The following is a 19114-nucleotide window of genomic DNA, read 5'->3' as shown; positions in this document are numbered from 1 at the left end:
AGACTGTAAAAAGACAAGTATTACACAAGCAGGCATGGAAAATAGTGCTTAAGGTGTATAATTATTTTAAAAACGTTAACGAGCAGAACGCTGCTGGCCATCTTGATGCTGGCAGCAACGTTGCCAACATGCAAGAAACGACTGCAGAAGCATGTGGTGTGGGATTGAGAACCGTGCAAAGAATATTGTTAGTGAAGGAAACAGGGTTTGTTTGTTGTCATGCTTACAGTAATCAACGGCTAAGGTCATTATTGTCTTTTGATAATTTAAATTCTCTCCTGTGCTATTTGTATTGCACATGCTCGTGAAATACGATGTGGCAATGTTGTACGCTGCCTTGCTCTCTCTATCTGTCTCTCTCAACACAAAAGCTAACAGACAACCGCCTTTTGAATTGCCGTCGACTCTAGAACTCATCCATGTCTTCAATGGCTGCTTAATACCCTCTGCTCAAAAGACCCTTCTAACAATGCTTTCGCTGAAATGGTAGGTCGCAGGACCAAATAACTTTAGTATGACCTTCGTCAGTTTTTAAGTACAAAAATAATAACTTAACCTTACAAGTTCCATAAAATGTCCTACTAGTAGTTAATTTTAACTTGAAAACTGTTTTTAATTCTGTCACATAACAGCTTTTGTAACTGGGAAACTCATTGAATAGAAAAAAACTGTCGCTAGATGGCAGCTCTTAACGTCAGTGAAGTCACTTGTAGATATAGGCATAATATATAGGTTATGTTATATGTTTGGCCATTGAATGAGCAGGCAGTATAAGCAGCCATCAGATGTGTTCAAGCAGGCAGTGTTGTGATTATGAGAAGATTTATATTTTAAAAGCCTCTTACTGTTTTCAGAATCCAGTGGAACAATTACAGACTGGATTGCAGCATACAGCGACACAAAGTATGTATTCAGTATAAAGCCGCCAGGAGGACTCAGACTTCCAGAACAAATTTCATATGTTTTAAGAGAAACTGAAATGCGCAGTAAAGAAATTATGTTGGGAGTGTTTCAATTAGCTTATCAATTTATTATTTCAAACATTCTTAGGTCCGATAAAATGACTGAAATACCATCTACCGAAAGAAAACAGACAAGTACTTTTAATAACACTCCTGGACAAAAGATAAAATACGCACAAATTCAACATGTAATTAAAGCTACGTTGTCTTCTACAGTTGTTCCAATTGGAACATTGCAATTACTAAATACATACTCTCAAATAGTTAATAAACATTCACAAAGACTACTAACTTCCCCACACACTCCTACAGTGTCATCGTTCTCTACACTCACAAAACTACCAATATTTTCTATGTCTTCTCACTCACAATCAAGTTCAGGCTATAATTTCCGCCAGAGATACCAAATTACAAGACACGATCATTCACAAAGACGTTTATTACAAAAATGGCCCCTTTTACTTCCGCAAACCAATATACTTTATCATCCAAATTTCCTCCGATACCATACACCTTACAAATATTCTGAACTATTTTCCTTTCCACATTCTAAATATTCTTCTGCTGAAATAACAAAATTTAAAAATCTTCAATCCTTTCCCCCTTCATTCCACCTAAGACAGTACCCTTCACAATTTCGTACCGAACTTAATTATCGTATTCGTGAACAACATCCAACACTATTTCCACCTTGTCCAACTCCTGGAATTAGTTCCACAGTTAATAAATCAATTCTTCTTCCCACCCATGAACATTCCGAAACATTTCCACCTTGCCCAACCCCGGGAATCCGTTCCACAGCTCATATACCAATATTTCCTTCTGTCCATGCACATTCTAAAATATTTCCACCTTGTCCAACTCCAGGACTCCATTCCACAGTCCGGACACCAATAGTTCCTCATATCGATCAGCATTCTAAAATATTTCCACCTTCTCCAACTCCCAGAATCTATTCCACAGTTAATACTCCTACATTTCCACCTATCCACGAACATTGCAAAGTATTTCCAACTCGTCCAACGCCTGGAATCCATTCCACACTTCATCCTGACCATGAACTTTCTACAGTATTGCCACCTTTTCTAACACACGACATCCATTCCACTGTTAATACTGAAATATTTCATCCTAACCCTGAGAATTCTACTGTATCACCGATCCGTTCTACTGCAACATTTCCTACTACCAACGAGCATTCTACACTATTTCCACCTTGTCCTACTCCTGAACTCCATTCCACAGTTCATACTCCAATATTTCCTCTTACTCATGAGCATTCTACTGTATTTCCCACCTCTTCCACAGTTCATACTGCAACATTTCCTCCTACCCATGAGCAATCTACAGTATTTCCAATTCGTTCCACAGTTCATACTGCAACATTTCCTCCTACCCATGAGCATCCTACAGTATTTCCACCTTGTCCAAATACTGAAATCCATTCTACAGTTCATACTGCAACATTTCCTCCTACCCATGACCATTCTACTGCAGTTCCAATCCATTGCACAGTTCATACTGCAACATTAACTCCTACTCGTGAGCATTCTACAGTATTTCCAATCCGTTCCACAATTCATACTACACTTCCACATACCCATGAGCATTCTACAGTATTTCCAATCCATTATACAGCTCATACTGCAACATTTCCGCCTACCCATGAGCATTCTACAGTATTTCCACCTTGTCCAACTACTGAAATCCATTCTACAGTTCATACTGCAACATTTCCTCCTACCCATGAGCAATCTACTGCATTTCCAATCCATTCCACAGTTCATACTGCAACATTTCCTCCTACCCATGAGGATTCTACTGCATTTCCAATCCATTCCACAGTTCATAATGCTACATTTCCTCCTACCCATGAGCATTCTACTGCAGTTCCAATGCATTCCACAGTTCATACTGCTACATTTCCTCCTACCCATAAGCATTCTACTGCAGTTCCAATGCATTCCACAGTCCATACTGCTACATTTCCTCCTACCCATGAGCATTCTACTGCAGTTCCAATCCATTCCACAGTTCATATTGGAACATTTCCTCCTACCCATAAGCACTCTTCAGTATTTCCAATTCGTTCCACAGTTCATAGTGCAACATTTCATCCTACTCATGAGCATTCTACAGAATTTCCACCTTGTCCAACTTCTGATATACATTCTACAATACATACTGCAACATTTCCTCCTACCTATAAGCATTCTACTGCATTTCCAATCCATTCCACAGTTCATACTGCAACATTTCCTCCTAGCCATGAGCATTCTACTGCATTTCCAATACATTCCACAGCTCAAACTGCAACATTTCCTCCTACCCATGAGCAGTCTACTGCTGTTCCAATCCTTTCCACAATTCATACTGCAACATTTCCTCCTAGCCATGAGCATTCTACTGCATTTCCAATCCATTCCAAAGCTCAAACTGCAACATTTCCTCCTACCCATGAGCAGTCTACTGCTGTTCCAATCCTTTCCACAATTCATACTGCAACATTTCCTCCTACTCATAAGCATTCTACAGTATTTCCAATCCGTTCCACACTTCATACTGGAACATTTCCTCCTACCCATGAGCACTCTACAGTATTTCTAATTCGTTCCACAGTCCATACTGTAGCATTTCCTCCTAACCATGGGCATTCTACAGTATTTCCACCTTGTCCAATTTCTGAAATCCATTCTGAAGTTCATACTGCAACATTTCCTCCTACCCATAAGCAATCTACTGCATTTCCAATCCATTCCACAGTTCATACTGCAATATTTCCTCCTACCTATGAGCATTCTTCAGTATTTCCACCTAGTCCAACTTCTCATATCCATTCTACAATTGATACTGCAACATTTCCTCCTATCCATGAGCATTCTACTGCATTTCCAATCCATTCCACAGTTCATACTCCAACATTTCCTCCTACTCATGAGCATTCCACAGCATTTCCAATCCGTTCCACACTTCATACTGGAATATTTCCTCCTACCCATGAACACTCTACGGTATTTCCAATTCGTTCCACAGTTCATACTGCAACATTTCCTCCTACCCATGAGCATTATACAGTATTTCCACCTTGTCCAACTTCTGATATCCATTCTACAATTCATACTGCAACATTTCCTCCTACCCATGAGGATTCTACTGCATTTCCAATCCATTCTACAGTTCATGCTGCTACATTTCCTCCTACCCATGAGCATTCCACTGCAGTTCCAATCCATTCTACAGTTCATACTGCTACATTTCCTCCTACCCATGAGGACTCTACTGCAGTTCCAATCCATTCCACAGTTCATACTGCAACAGTTCCAATCCGTTCCACACTTCATACTGCAACATTTGCTCCTATCCATGAACACTCTACACTATTTCCAATTCGTTCCACAGTTCATACTGTAACATTTCCTCCTACCCATGAGCATTCTACAGTATTTCCACCTTGTCCAATTTCTGATATCCATCCTACAATTCATACTGCAACATTTCCTTCTACCCATGAGCATTCTACTGCATTACCAATCCTTTCCACAGTTCTTACTGCAACATTTCCTCCTACTCGTGAGATTTCTACTGCACTTCCAATCCATTCCACAGTTCATACTGCAACATTTCCTCCTACCCATGAGGATTCTACTGCAGTTCCAATCCATTTCACAGTTCATACTGGAACATTTCCTCCTACCCACGAACTCTCTACATTATTTCCAATTCGTTCCACAGTTCATACAGCAACATTTCCTCCTACCTATGTGCATTCTACAATATTTCCACCTTGTCCAACTTCTGATATCCATTCTACAATTCATACTGCAACATTTCCTCCTACCCATGACCATTCTACTGCACTTCCAATCCATTCCACAGTTCATACTGCAACATTTCCTCCTACCCATGAGGATTCTACTGCAGTTCCAATCCATTCCACAGTTCATACTGGAACATTTCCTCCTACCCATGAACTCTCTACATTATTTCCAATTCGTTCCACAGTTCATACGGCAACATTTCCTCCTACCTATGTGCATTCTGCAGTATTTCCACCTTGTCCAACTTCTGATATTCATTCTACAATTCATACTGCAACATTTCCTCCTACCCATGAGCATTCTACTGCATTTCCAATCGATTCCACAGTTCGTACTGCTACGTTTCCTCCTACCCATGAGCATTCTACTGCAGTTCCCATTCATTCCACAGTTCACACTGCTACATTTCCTGCTACCCATGGGCATTCTACTGCAGTTCTAATCCATTCCACACTTCATACTGAAACATTTCCTCCTACCCATGAGTATTCTACAGTATTTCCACCTTGTCCAACTTCTGATATCCAGTCTACAATGCATACTGCAACATTTCCTCCCACCTATGCCCATTCTACTGCATTTCCAATCCATTCTACAGTTCATACTGCAACATTTCCTCCTACCCATGAGGATTCTACTGCATTTCCAATCCATTCCAGAGTTCACACTACTACATTCCCTCCTACCCATGAGCATTCTACAGTATTTCCACCTTGTCCAATTTCTGATATCCATTCTACATTTCATACTGCAACATTGCCTCCTACCCATGAGTATTCTACTGCATTTCCAATCCATTCCACAGTTCATATTGCAACATTTCCTCCTACCCATGAGGATTCTACTGCAGTTCCAATCTACTCCACAGTTCATACTGGAACATTTCCTCCTACCCATGAACAATCTACAGTATTTCCAATTCGTTCCACAGTTCATACTGCAACATTTCCTCCTACCTATGTGCATTCTACAGTATTTGCACCTTGTCCAACTTCTGATATCCATTCTACAATTCATACTGCAACATTTCCTCCTACCCATGAGGATTCTACTGCATTTCCAATCCATTCCACAGTTCATACTGCTATATTTCCTCCTACCCATGAGCATTCTACTGCAGTTCCCATTCATTCCACAGTTCATACTGCTACATTTCCTCCTACCCATGAGCATTCTACTGCAGTTCCAATCCATTCCACAGTTCATACTGGAACTTTTCCTCCTACACATGAGCACTCTTCAGTATTTCCAATTCCTTCCACAGTTCATAGTGCGACATTTCCTCCTACCCATTTGCAATCTACAGTATTTCCACCTTGTCCAACTTCTGATATCCAGTCTACAATTCATTCTGCAACATTTCCTCCTACCCATGAGCATTCTACTGCATTTCCAATCCATTCCACAGTTCATATTGCAACATTTCCTCCTACCCATGAGGATTCTACTGCATTTCCAATCCATTCCACAGTTCATACAGCTACATTTCCTCCTACGCATGAGCATTCTGCTGCTGTTCCAATACATTCCACAGTTCATACTGCAACATTTCCTCCTACCATTGAGCGTTCTACAGCATTTCCAATCCCTTTCACAGTTCATACTGCAACATTTCCTCCTACCCATGAACATTCTACATTATTTCCAATTCGTTCCACAGTTCATACTTCAACATTTCCTCGTACCCATGAGCATTCTACAGTATTTCCACCTTGTCCAACTTCTGATATCCATTCTACAATTCATACTGCAACATTTCCTCCTACGCTTGAGAATTCTACTGCATTTCCAATCCATTTCACAGTTCATACTGCAACATTTCCTCCTACCCATGAGGATTCTACTGCATTTCCAATCCCTTCCAGAGTTCATACTGCTACATTTCCTCCTACCCATGAACATTCTACTGCAGTTCCAATCCATTCCACAGTTCATACTGCTACATTTCCCTCTACTCATAAGCATTCTACTGCAGTTCCAATCCATTCCACAGTTCATACTGGAACATTTCCTCCTACCCATGAGCAATCTTCAGTATTTCCAATTCGTTCCACAGTTCATAGTGCAACATTTCCTCCTACCCATGTGTATTCTACAGTATTTCCACCTTGTCCAACTTCTGAAATCCATTCTACAATTCATACTGCAACATTTCCTCCTACCCATGAGCAATCTACTGCATTTCCAATCCATTCCACAGTTCATACTGCAACATTTCCTCCTACCCATGAGCATTCTATTGCATTTCCAATCCATTCCACAGTTCATACGTCAACATTTCCTCCTACCCATGAGCATTCTACAGTTTTCTCAATCCCTTTCATAGTTCATACTGTAACATTTCCTCCTACTCATCAGCATTCTACAGTATTTCCAGTCTATTGCACAGTTCATAATGTAACATTTTCTCTGACCCATGAGCATTCTACAGTATTTCCACCTTGTCCAACTCCTGAAATCCATTCTACAGTTAATACTGCAACACTTCCTCTTAGCCATGAGCATTCTACTAAATCTTCAATCCATTCCACAGTTCATACTGCAACATTTCCTCCTACCCATGAGCATTATACATTATTTCCAATCCATTCTACAGTTCATACTGCAACATTTTCTCCTACCCATGACCATTCCGTAGTATGTCCACCTTGGCCAACTCCTGAAATCCGTTCTACAGTTCATACTGCAACATTTCCTCCTACCCATGAGCATTCTACTGCATTTTCAGTCGGTTCCACTGTTCATACTGCAACATTTTCTCCTAACCATGACTATTCTACTGCATTTTCAATTGGTTCCGCTGTTCATACCGCAACATTTCCTCCTAACCATGAGCAGTCCACATCATTTCCACCTTGTCCAACTCCTGAAGGCAGATCCACAGTTCATAATCCATTATTTTCACTCTCTGCAGATTCTTCATCATATCCCACAATATCTTCAACTGAGATATTTACTCAACACTCAGCCTTTTCTCCTTATCCAATATCTTCTTCCCATAAACCGCACTATCCTTCACCATTCCCTCCTTTTGCAATTTCTTCACATTCCTTTCCTCTTTATTCAGCACCACCGTCAGAACTTCCTCTTCCTACTCAATTTTCGACTCAGTCTGTTTTCATTTTTTCAACAGTATTACCACCATCACCACTCCCTCTTTCTTCATCACCACTACTACACTCACTGCCAAAACCACTACCATCACCATCACTCTCACAATCAAACCCACGACCATCACCTCCTTCTTTTCCATTACCACCACCACTACAGTCGTCTTCTTACATACACGTGCAAACAATGACGTTTGTCTACCCTAAAACGACTCCTTTAACTTTGAGACCAACGTTACCACCTTGTAATGATAATAGTCCAGCTGTGACAGAATATTCCAGCACTTCCTCTAGTTTATTCTAGGAATAAACAAAGTGAACAGTTTCTCCTTACGCACTATTTTACTACTATCTTCTCCATCTATATCCTCAGCTACACCAACTTTGCCTAATATGACAACCATTCCTACTTCTTCTTTAAACACTCCTACAACCAAAGTATACTCACCAAAGTTTCAAAGAATCCTTTTGAATAGGTGATCCATGTAATTAATATAACCCTCCTTACATTTCCAACATGTCCTTCTGCAGTCGCTTTAATTAAAACCCATCAGGAGTCATTCCCAACTTGACTACTCTTCCCTGAAGATAAACCAAGAACGTTATATAAGAATTGTTATACAGCAGATGGGTTTCTTCTTGTTTCTTGGAATAAATCTTTATTATCTTGTACTAATTATTCAAAATAGAAGAAAAGGATTTTTTTTCTATGTATGACATATTTATCTGTATCTCATGTGTACATAACCTTTTAAATAAATAATGAAATTCTGGTCCTTGGGTTAAATATATATATATATATTTTTTATTCTATAACATACTTATGGTATTTCAATTAGAACTTTTAATAAAAGAGTGTAAATAACAAAGGTTGTAAGTGCACAGATCATTTTTCACGAGAGACACTTTCTCCATCCAAATCATATACTAGTCTTGACAACTGTGATTACACACATTAACTAAGGCCTGCTTCCACTTCGTTTTTCAATACTACATAACTTTTGTAGATTATTAAGCGTCACACATACAACCTGTTTTCACAACAATTTAAAAATGACAAAAATGGCTGTTATAGGCCCACTAACTTCTTATTACCTATTGGAGATGAGGTCACTGCTATTGCTGCAAACAGGAAATATGCAACGAGCTCAGCAGTTTGGTAATTGGAACTTGGCTGGCATATACAACCTTTGTTGTTTACAATCTTCAATTATAATGATATCATTAAAATGGTTCACTACTGTTAATTAAATTAGTTATTGAATTTAAAATCACTAGAATATATTAATTTTTAGTGCTGAGATGTTGAATTATTTGTTATCAGTGATGGATAGACAGGTAGTCTTTGTGTTTTGAATTAATGTATGAAATTGCTCCAGAGATTGGGAAAGGCGAGACTTGGTTTACTAATTCGTACAGTAAAAATAACAGAATATTTAATGCCCCTTCTACTGTAAAGAAATAGGTTTGTATATTTGTGCTATAATTTAAAAATTAATTAAGTGTCAAGAAATGTAATAAATTCTTAATTTCGCCAAAGAGAGTACTCCAGTATTCTAACAGAGCAAGGAAAGTGAGGTATGGAAAATAATTTTATGAAAAAGTTTTAAGAAATTTCTTACAATTTATTGTATCCAATAATTTTCAAATATATATTATTACATGCATGAGAAAGTATCGTTCTTACACAAAATAACAGCAGTAAAAATTAATTTAGGTACCATCTGCAAAATATTTAGGACATTCAACATAAATATTATTAAATCTGTACTTTTCTTCTTTTTTAGAGACATTAAGAATTTTTCACGTTTATGTCATTCTCACTTATTTTTATCATAATCCCCATTTCTATGTAATGTACACAAATATTAAAAATTATTTTAAAGACTAAAAATGATAAGTTTTATGTAAGGCACAATAAAATATATATTATGTTAAAATCCAACAGTATTATAAAACATATAACATAATTAAAATTCATTTGCTAAACATGTTTCAGGACGTGCTATCCCATTTTCAGTAGCTTGAGGCTGGTTCAGCTGTTGTTCATGCTAGTGCAGCCGGCAATACATACCAGCACGGTGTACTAGTATTAACAGCAGAAGATCCGGCTTCAAAGCTACTGAAGGGCAGCACATCCTGAAACACGTTTAGCAAATTAATTTTAACTGTATTGTTATGTGGTTTTAATATACCATGTCCCGCTTAGAGGAATCGAGAAATAAATGTCCACCATTTAAAATCAGATGAAAATATTGTTTTGATTTACATCTGACAAGATGCAGAAATGGTCCAAGTTTATGCACCAATGTTTTAAAATCAGTTGCATATTCATGCACATGCGCACTAATGTTTACCGTGGAAACAAGCCTGGTGCCATTCAGTAGAACATTTCGTCACTGGACCATTCTCCTTCAACAGGACAACAATCAAAGGGAATGTGTATCTGGACATGTGCAGAACTTTTGTTGTTGACCAACTCCCCCAGGATTGGTTTTTCAGCAACAAGGAGAACCCTTGCCTGGTCACCTAAGTCACCCAACGTGATGCCCATTGACCTCTTTCTGGGACTTTATGACGAATGTTGTGTACCAACATGATACAGTTGACATTTTGGAAAAACTGAGACAACGCATTATAAATGCAGCTGTGCTAATCACGCCACAAATGTTATGGAACATTTGGCAGAAGGTTGAGTACCTTTTGGATGTCTTCAGGGTAGCTCGAGGCACACACATCGAGTTGCACTGACCATCCTCCGAAGCTCGGAGAATTTCTACTTCAAGTTGTACAAAATGTTAAGTTATAAAACCATTATTTGTACTTTAAATTAGCACTTATTTCTTGATCCCTCTAAGCAGGATATGGTGTACTGGTGGATTTTAACATACTATATATGGTATTTTAATGATTCAAAAGAAAAACACTGTTACATTTTATGACTAATGAATACAAATATGTCAACTATAAGATACAATAAATTATTTTATTTGTTACAGAGCAGTATATTTACTCGTAGTGGTACCAGTACTATAAGATTAAAGTGAACATTTAGTTTGTACTGTAATTTACAGTTTCTTTCTTTCTTTTTTTTCTTTTGAGATTATTTTCTTATTAATAAATGACTTCAAGAAAAAGAATATTAAATTTTATGCTCGACCATGCCGAAATGTAGTAATTATACACCTGGTAGTAGCCCTTTAATGCACCTCATTAAAGTACACCTATTCATTATAGTTCAGTTGTTCAGCCAATGAGAAATAACCGTTGTAGCATTATAAAAGTGCAAGTATCGATTATTCTCGGATATGCAATCGAAAGACAACTAGCAAAACGTCAAGGAGGGTGGAAATCCAATACTGTTGCAGAAGGTTATGTTCTGTTACTATAATAATTAGCGTTAATTGTAAATAATATTCAAATAAATTCAATTTGTCATCTCGTTTTTCAATTCTAAATCAATTTCCAGGTTATATCAAGATTAATCTTCATGTTATTCTCTAGATTATATCAAAGTCAATGACATTCGTTCCTCGGAAAAAATCAATACTTTCGTGTATGCTCACATCTCACAATTTAGGTCAGTTCTGCTCCTCACTTACATAACCATAACATGAATACTTATGAATAATTTCAAGTTAGAAATATGGTCGAGCATAAAAAGTCGTATGAAACTTTCCTATAATGGTAATTAAGACACTCGTATGAAAATTATGAAACTCGCTTGCGCAATAACACAAGATAAAATAATAAGTTTAGCTAATTAAAATCCCTATTAATGTTAATATTCTAAATGTACTAAACATAAAAGTAAGTTAGTGAGTGAATGTATACGTACATAATGTAAATGTAAATCTATGTATGTAAGTTGTGTTTTATGCGCATGCATGCATGTATAGTATGTTTATAGCTTAGTGTTAATGGTAATGTAATAAAGAAAGACAAGAGAAATGTACTACGGAATTATTTCTACAGACTTTCTCAGCTCTCGTCTGCTAATTTTACCAGTAGCCGTCTTTGGAATGAAGCTCACGAATCTTACTCCTCCACTCAGCCTTTTATAGGGAGATACCTGACCTGAAAGAAAGAAATTAATTGCTAAAATATTACAGTAAATAATATGTCACTAACATTTTCATATAAAAGTTCAATACATCACTAACATTTTCATATAAAAGTTTTTATACTGGTAGTTTAGCAGTGTGTTCCTGTTTTGACTGTTTTATTTTATGCAAACAAGACTCTAGTAAGGATAAATTAAAACTTCATATGGTACTGGGCACGAAATAGAAACTGAATGAAGCTTCCCAATTATTGCTTTCATAAATTAGTAATAATAATAATAATAATAATAATAATAATAATAATAATAATAATAATAATAGTAATATTTATTTATTTATTTATTCTGGTGAACTACCGGCACTTTGCAAAATTCTTTGTCTTTCTTGTTGTATGCTATTCAATGAAAAAATGCGAGTAGACTACAGGTAGCACAAAATATAAATTCTTGATCAAAAAGAAAAAAAATACTGGTAGTGTGAAGATGATTTTTTTTATACACGTTTTGTATATTTCGAAACAATTCAATTCTTTACGTTCTTCTTCTTCTTCTTGAGACACTACACCATCATCTAGATGCTTTGTTCTTTTTTGGACCAACACTAGATTTTCTCATGTGTGGCCAGTACGATTCAGGACAATTGCAAAAACGATGAAAAACACTGCAAAAAGTCACAAAATTAGTACAAAACAAGAACAAGGTACTCATCTCTGTGCAATGAAGATAAATCTCCGTCCACGCCGGGAATCGAGCCACGGAATATTTTATTATGAAGTGTACATTCTATGCATTGGGTCATGGGGGTAGGCCATTCTTTATATTGCTACTCATAATATTCTGATATTCCATTTCCTTCAACTATAAAATGGAAGATATACATAAAATTATATAGTGGTGGAATTATTATTATTATTATTATTATTATTATTATTACTATTATTATTATTATTATTATTATTATTATTATTATTATGGTGAATAGAGGATGGTAATTATAGGTTCAATATGTATTAGTTTTTGTAATATTTATATAGAAAGTGATTGTGGATTAAGAACTGGAACACATCTAATCTGCCATGACGTGAACAAAGATTGATGAAATCAATAAATGTGGTAATGGTGGCGGCAGTGGTGGTGGTGGTGGTGGTGGAGTGATGGCCGCAGCGACAGCAGTGGTGGTTATTTAAGAGCATACTGACTCTCGCAAGTCAACCTCAAGGTTTATTGTGCTACCCCATAATCTTTCATAGGTGTTCCAGTTCTGGTCACGAAAGAGTTTCACAGTTTAAAGATGTTTCCTGAAATGTCCATATCCAGAGATGATTGCAACTATTTCTTCAGTTTCTTCTTATTTAAATGTAGGAGAGATCTGGTGAGAGCTAAGTTGGGACTCTTGGCCAAATCTTTGCCACTTGATATTTAGGGGGGGGGGGGGGAGAGAGAGAGAGAGAGAGAGAGAGAGAGATCGTGTAACTGAGAAAGTGAACGTGTAGTGTGTTAGGCAGGTTAGGAAGTGATAGTGGTAAGGTTAGTGGCTCTTGGTCTGCCCTAATAATGGTGAGTTTTTATTAATAACAAAGTGGGACTCTTTTGAAACACACACTGTCTTCTGGATCGGTTGGGATTCATGTGCTGTAAAGACACTGGACGTTAATTTACTGCTTCCCCGACGGACGTCGTCTATTAGGGATCAGGGAAGCACTGGTCGGGAAGAAACCGTACACAAGTGTGCGTGAATGAGCAACGGGGGAAGACCTCATAGCTGTGAGAACTGTTGAGGAACCTTTTGGAGTAAAGCCATAAGACTGCTACGTAATATAACTTCGTGGTAAACATGACACACGACGTAGATCAATGTGTAGAGAATGCACTGAATGTACTCGTCAGTGTAACGGACAAAAGTGGAAATCTAAGAAATGACCTGAGGAGAGATATCCTAAACTCAGTAAGTGAACTAAGAAAGTCATTTATGGAGCTCAAAAGTGAGGCAGAAGAAAGGGAAACCGTGATTAGAAGACTAGAAGAAGAAGTAAAGAAACTGGGAGGTCAATGCTCGGCCGCTGCAAGCAGAGAAGCAGAGGAAGTTTCGCAATCTCTTAATGTTAAGAGAAATTATAGAGCTGCTCTCCGAGGCGATAGAACAGAAAATATTGACAAGAGATACAAGATACTCATAAAATCCAAAATGAATGAATCCACTGAGGCAATGAAAGTGATACTGAAACGAAAGATCAACCCAACTCAGCTGAAGGTTGGCATAAACTCCATGAAAACACTAAGAGATGGGAGATTGATCATAGAGTCCGGAAGTAAGAGTGAAATTGAGCTGCTGGGGAAAACGATTGAAGAGAAGTGCAGCCAACAACTGGAAGTAAATGTCCCCAAACTACGTAATCCAAATGTGATCATTTACAATATCCCAGAGGAAATATCGATTGAAAATGCAGCTGAAATCATAAGTTCACAAAATGGAGAACGTAATGTAAGTGAAAATTCAATAAGACCTAAATTTATAATGACAAATAGAAGAAATACGAGACATTTGGTAGCAGAAGTGAATCCTGAAACATGGAGAAACATAGTGCAAAGAAAACTGAAGATTGGTTGGCAGATATGTAATGTTGAGGATTATGTAAAAATCAACAGATGCTTTAAATGCAGCAAGTTCAACCACAGAGCAGAGGAGTGTAAGGGAGAGGAAACTTGCCCTCTTTGTACAGGAACACATAAATTGAAGGAATGCAAAGCAACACAAAATGAGCTGAAATGTATCACCTGCGTCACACATAATAAATATAATAAGAATGAGAAAGTATGTGAAAATCACTCATCTTTAGATAAAAACTGCCCGGGTTTGCAATCAATAATAAGGAAGTACAGACAAAATACGGAGTACTAAAATGGGAGGCCCTGGAACACCATTTACCCAAAGCAAACTGACGAATAAAATTCAAGTCAGAAATACACAAATAAATGTCATACAAATTAATTTACAGCACTCCAGAACAGCAACAGATAATTTAATGGAAATAATAAATCTCCAAGGAATAGATATAGTCCTCATTCAGGAACCATATATAATAAAGAACAAGGTAGCAGGAATCTCCAGAAACTTTAAAATACTGAGTCAAGGAGAAAATAAAATCAGAGCTGCAATATTAATCGCAAATAGATATATCGACGCGATTCTCATAAGCCAACTGACTGATGGAGATGCAGCAGTTATAGAAATTATCTATGGAAACCTAAGGTTCTATGCAGCTAGCATTTACATGGACATGGAAACTGATATCAACAATGATCTGAGAAAGATGGATAAAATAATAGATTACACTAAAGGATCAGGTCTACTGATTGCCGTGGATAGTAATGCTAGATCCAAAACATGGCACGACACAATTACGAACCCCAGAGGAAGAATTATAGAAGAATATCTGAGCTCAAAACAACTTTACATCATGAATGAGGAAAGCGAAAACACAACATTCGAAAGTAAAAATGGGAAGAGCAATAACGACTTAACAATAACCAACAGTAAATTAATGCCAAGACTCAAAGAATGGGAATGTGGAAGAGAAGAAAGCTGCTCAGATCACCGTTATATCACCTACAATATTAAACAATGTATAGATGAAATAACAGAACTCAAATTCTATGGTACAAAATATATCTTTAATGAAGAAAAGTTGGAAGAATTTAGTAAGGTCATAAAAAGGGAACTGTCTCAAAACGTAATAATGTTAACAAATAACATAACAACAGAAGAAATAGACGAGGAACTGAGTAGACTGACTAGCACAGAAACAGACTCTGAAAAAATAGTTCAACAGTTTGAAGAAAACGTTAGCAAAGCATGCAAAAAATGTTTTAGAGTCTCTAAACCAACAAATAAAATAAATAAGAGAAAATCGCTCCCCTGGTGGACCACTGATCTGACAATTATGCGCAAAAAGACAAATGCACTAAGACGACGATACCAAAAAACAAAAAATAATCAGGAATTGAGAGAACAGCGAAAAACGCAATATATGGAAGAAAAGAAGAAGTATGAGAAAACCATAAAAAAAGAAAAAATAGTATCATGGAAACAGTATTGCAATCTCACATCATCAAACAATCCCTGGAATGCAGTTTATCGTTTAGCAACAGGAAAAACAAGAAGCTCCCCACATCTGACTACTCTAACGAAACCCGACGGCACAGCTACACAAGATCTTAAAGAGACAATGAACTATATGCTGGATTACTTCGTTCCAGAAGACAAGGAAATTGAGGACAATGAATATCACAAACTTGTAAGAACAGAAAACCTCAATTACATAGCAACTCAGAACGACCGAGAATTCACACAGGGAGAAGTAAAAGACATCTTAGAAAGAATGGATCCAAGGAAAACACCTGGAGAAGATGGAATCACTAGTAAGATCTTACTTAAAGTCTTTGAAAGCTTTCCGAAATATATGACTGCCATTTATAACAGCTGTCTAAGAATTGGTAATTTCCCTGAGCAATGGAAGAGAGCTACATTAATACCTATAGTGAAGCCAGGAAACGAAAAAATCTCAGAGGTCAGAAAATATCGCCCGATCAGTTTATTGAACACAGCAGGGAAAGTGCTAGAGAAACTTTTAATCAGTAGAATATCTCATCATGTGTACACAAAAAATTTAGTTAACGATAGTCAATATGGCTTTACACCACAAAAAAGTACTACAGATGCAGCAATGGCAGTCAAAGGCTACGTTGAAGAAGACTTAAGAAGCGGCCAGAGTGTGGTGTTGATAAGTCTCGATGTACAGGGAGCCTTCGATGCAGCCTGGTGGCCTAGTATACTGAAGAGCCTGAGAGATTTCAACTGTCCAAGCAATTTGTATAATCTTACAAGAAACTACTTCAGTCAGCGAACTGCAGTCTTGGCAGTTAACAACATTAAAATTGAGAGAAAAGTAAGCAAGGGCTGCCCCCAAGGATCCTGCAGTGGACCTGGATTTTGGAATTTACAGTACAATTCGCTACTCAATTTAAATTACACAAGACACACAAAAGTGGTAGCATTTGCCGATGATCTACTAGTAATAACAAAAGGTACAAGCACTCTGGAGGCGGAAAATTATGCTAATGTAGAACTAAAAAAAATCGAGTACTGGGCCAAGAACAACAAAATCAGGTTCAATGAACAAAAGACAAAAGCTCTGCTGATCAACAGAAAACGCAAAGACGGAAGAAACATAAATATTTACCTCAACAACAAAGCAATAGAGCAAGTGGAAAGAATAAAATATTTAGGAATAATTATTGATCAGAACTTCAACTTCAATGACCACATACAGCACGTTACGGAGAAAACTACTAAATTAATACATGCATTATCCAAATCAGCCAAGCTGAACTGGGGTCTTCAACATCAAGCTCTAAAAACGATATACAAAGGTGCAATCCTACCATTGTTATCCTATGCAGCACCGGTGTGGATAGAAGCACTTAACAGGAAATACAACTGCACGAAGTACATAAGAGTGCAAAGATTAATAAATATAAAAATAGCTAAAGCATTTCGCACCACTTCCACTGAAGCTCTCTGCGTATTGACAGGACTGACACCCATCATTTACAAACTAGGAGAAATCGCTGACGAGTACAAAATAATGAAACAAAGCTCAGAATGGCAAGTGGATATCCCATTAAATTACAAGAAATGGCCTCACCCAGCGGACTTTCCTACAATACAGGAGGCAAACCCAAAGAAGAATTACACTGTTGAAGTATATACGGATGGAAGCAGAACAGAACAAGGGGTAGGCTCTGGAATAGCAATATTCATCCACAATGAAATAGTACATCAGCTACAGTACAAATTAGACAAACATTGTTCCAACAATCAGGCAGAGCAGCTAGCAATCCTGAAGGCAATGGAAAAAATTGAGACAATAGATCTAATGTTGAACAGCCCTAAAAATGCAGCAATATACACAGACAGTAAAGTTACACTAGATTCACTACAGAACACTAAAAACCATAATCAATTAATAGAATCAATTAGGGAGAAAATCAGAATACTAAGCAAACAAAACTGGACAATAGATATAGGATGGGTTAAGGCTCACATAGGGATACAAGGGAATGAAATGGCCGACAAACTGGCAAAAAGGGCAACAGTACTAGAAGGGTTGGAGTGCTACAAAAAGGTCCCAAAAAGTACCATCCAGAAAATATTGCGAGAGGAAAGTATAGCAAAATGGGAAAATGAATGGAGAAACACCACGAAAGGAGAAGAAACCAGACAATACTTTCCTACAGTCGCAAAAAGACTTAAACTAAGGATAACACTGACACCAAACCTCACTACAATGTTAACAGGACATGGACGACTAAGAGCATACTACCAACGATTCCACATCACTGAAGACTCAACCTGTTCCTGTAGAGGAGGGGAGCAAACAGTTAACCACATCCTATATGACTGTAACAAACTCGACGAGGACAGAAAGAAACTAAAAAGAAACATAATTCAAAAGGGAGGAACATGGCCTGCAAATAAAATGCAACTAATAGGAAAGTTCATGAATGAATATCGAAAATTTATTAATGCTATTGAGTTAGAGAATTTATAAGGGTATAAGTGTTACAATGTTAAGTGTCAAGATATCGGTATGTTAAAAACTATCACATTTTAAACAATCTATACGAACATTTTGAAGAGAGATGCTTCATTGCAGTGGTCATGAGGCTTCTATCTTATGTGTTGTGTATCGGTGTATTCTATGGGTGGAGATGAATGAGGGTAGAAGTGAGTGAAAGAGGAGGTGATGACATGAATTAGAGCTTAATGGTGAATTAAGTATGCATTGTCTATCTGTAGCAGTATCTTTGTATTTTTTTTTTTTTAAGTATGGGCTATTGTTGCCTATAGTGATACATTTTCAAATGATAAGATAACGGATATGTTTATTTTTCTTTTTTTATTTTCTCTTTATTTATTTATTTATTTGTTTTTTGACAAAAACAATAGTTATTATCTATGAATATGAACTATAAAACTGGCCAAACATCCCGAACATTAACTATTATTACTGCATAGTATATAAATAAGAAAAATATTTATAAAAACCTAATAAGAAAACCAAGGCATGTAGTATTACGCTGTGTAATGGAACATGTTGT

At 37.1% G+C, this 19114-nt stretch overlaps 1 protein-coding gene across 1 annotated transcript in view; it reads right to left on the bottom strand.

The window, feature by feature from the left end:
* Window positions 1-8979: 8979 nt before the first annotated feature.
* Window positions 8980-19114, bottom strand: part of LOC138700289 (luciferin 4-monooxygenase-like) — a 110110-nt gene continuing 99975 nt past the window's right edge. The window contains exon 9 of the mRNA XM_069826801.1: window positions 8980-11967. Coding sequence (XP_069682902.1) covers window positions 11846-11967 — 122 coding nt within the window. The 3' untranslated portion in view covers window positions 8980-11845. The remainder of the gene's footprint in view (window positions 11968-19114) is intronic.

Source organism: Periplaneta americana, chromosome 1, assembly GCF_040183065.1.
Source record: "Periplaneta americana isolate PAMFEO1 chromosome 1, P.americana_PAMFEO1_priV1, whole genome shotgun sequence".
Classification (NCBI taxonomy): domain Eukaryota; kingdom Metazoa; phylum Arthropoda; class Insecta; order Blattodea; family Blattidae; genus Periplaneta; species Periplaneta americana.
The sequence above is the reverse complement of the archived record's forward strand: the minus strand, read 5'-3'. Positions and strand labels throughout refer to the sequence as shown.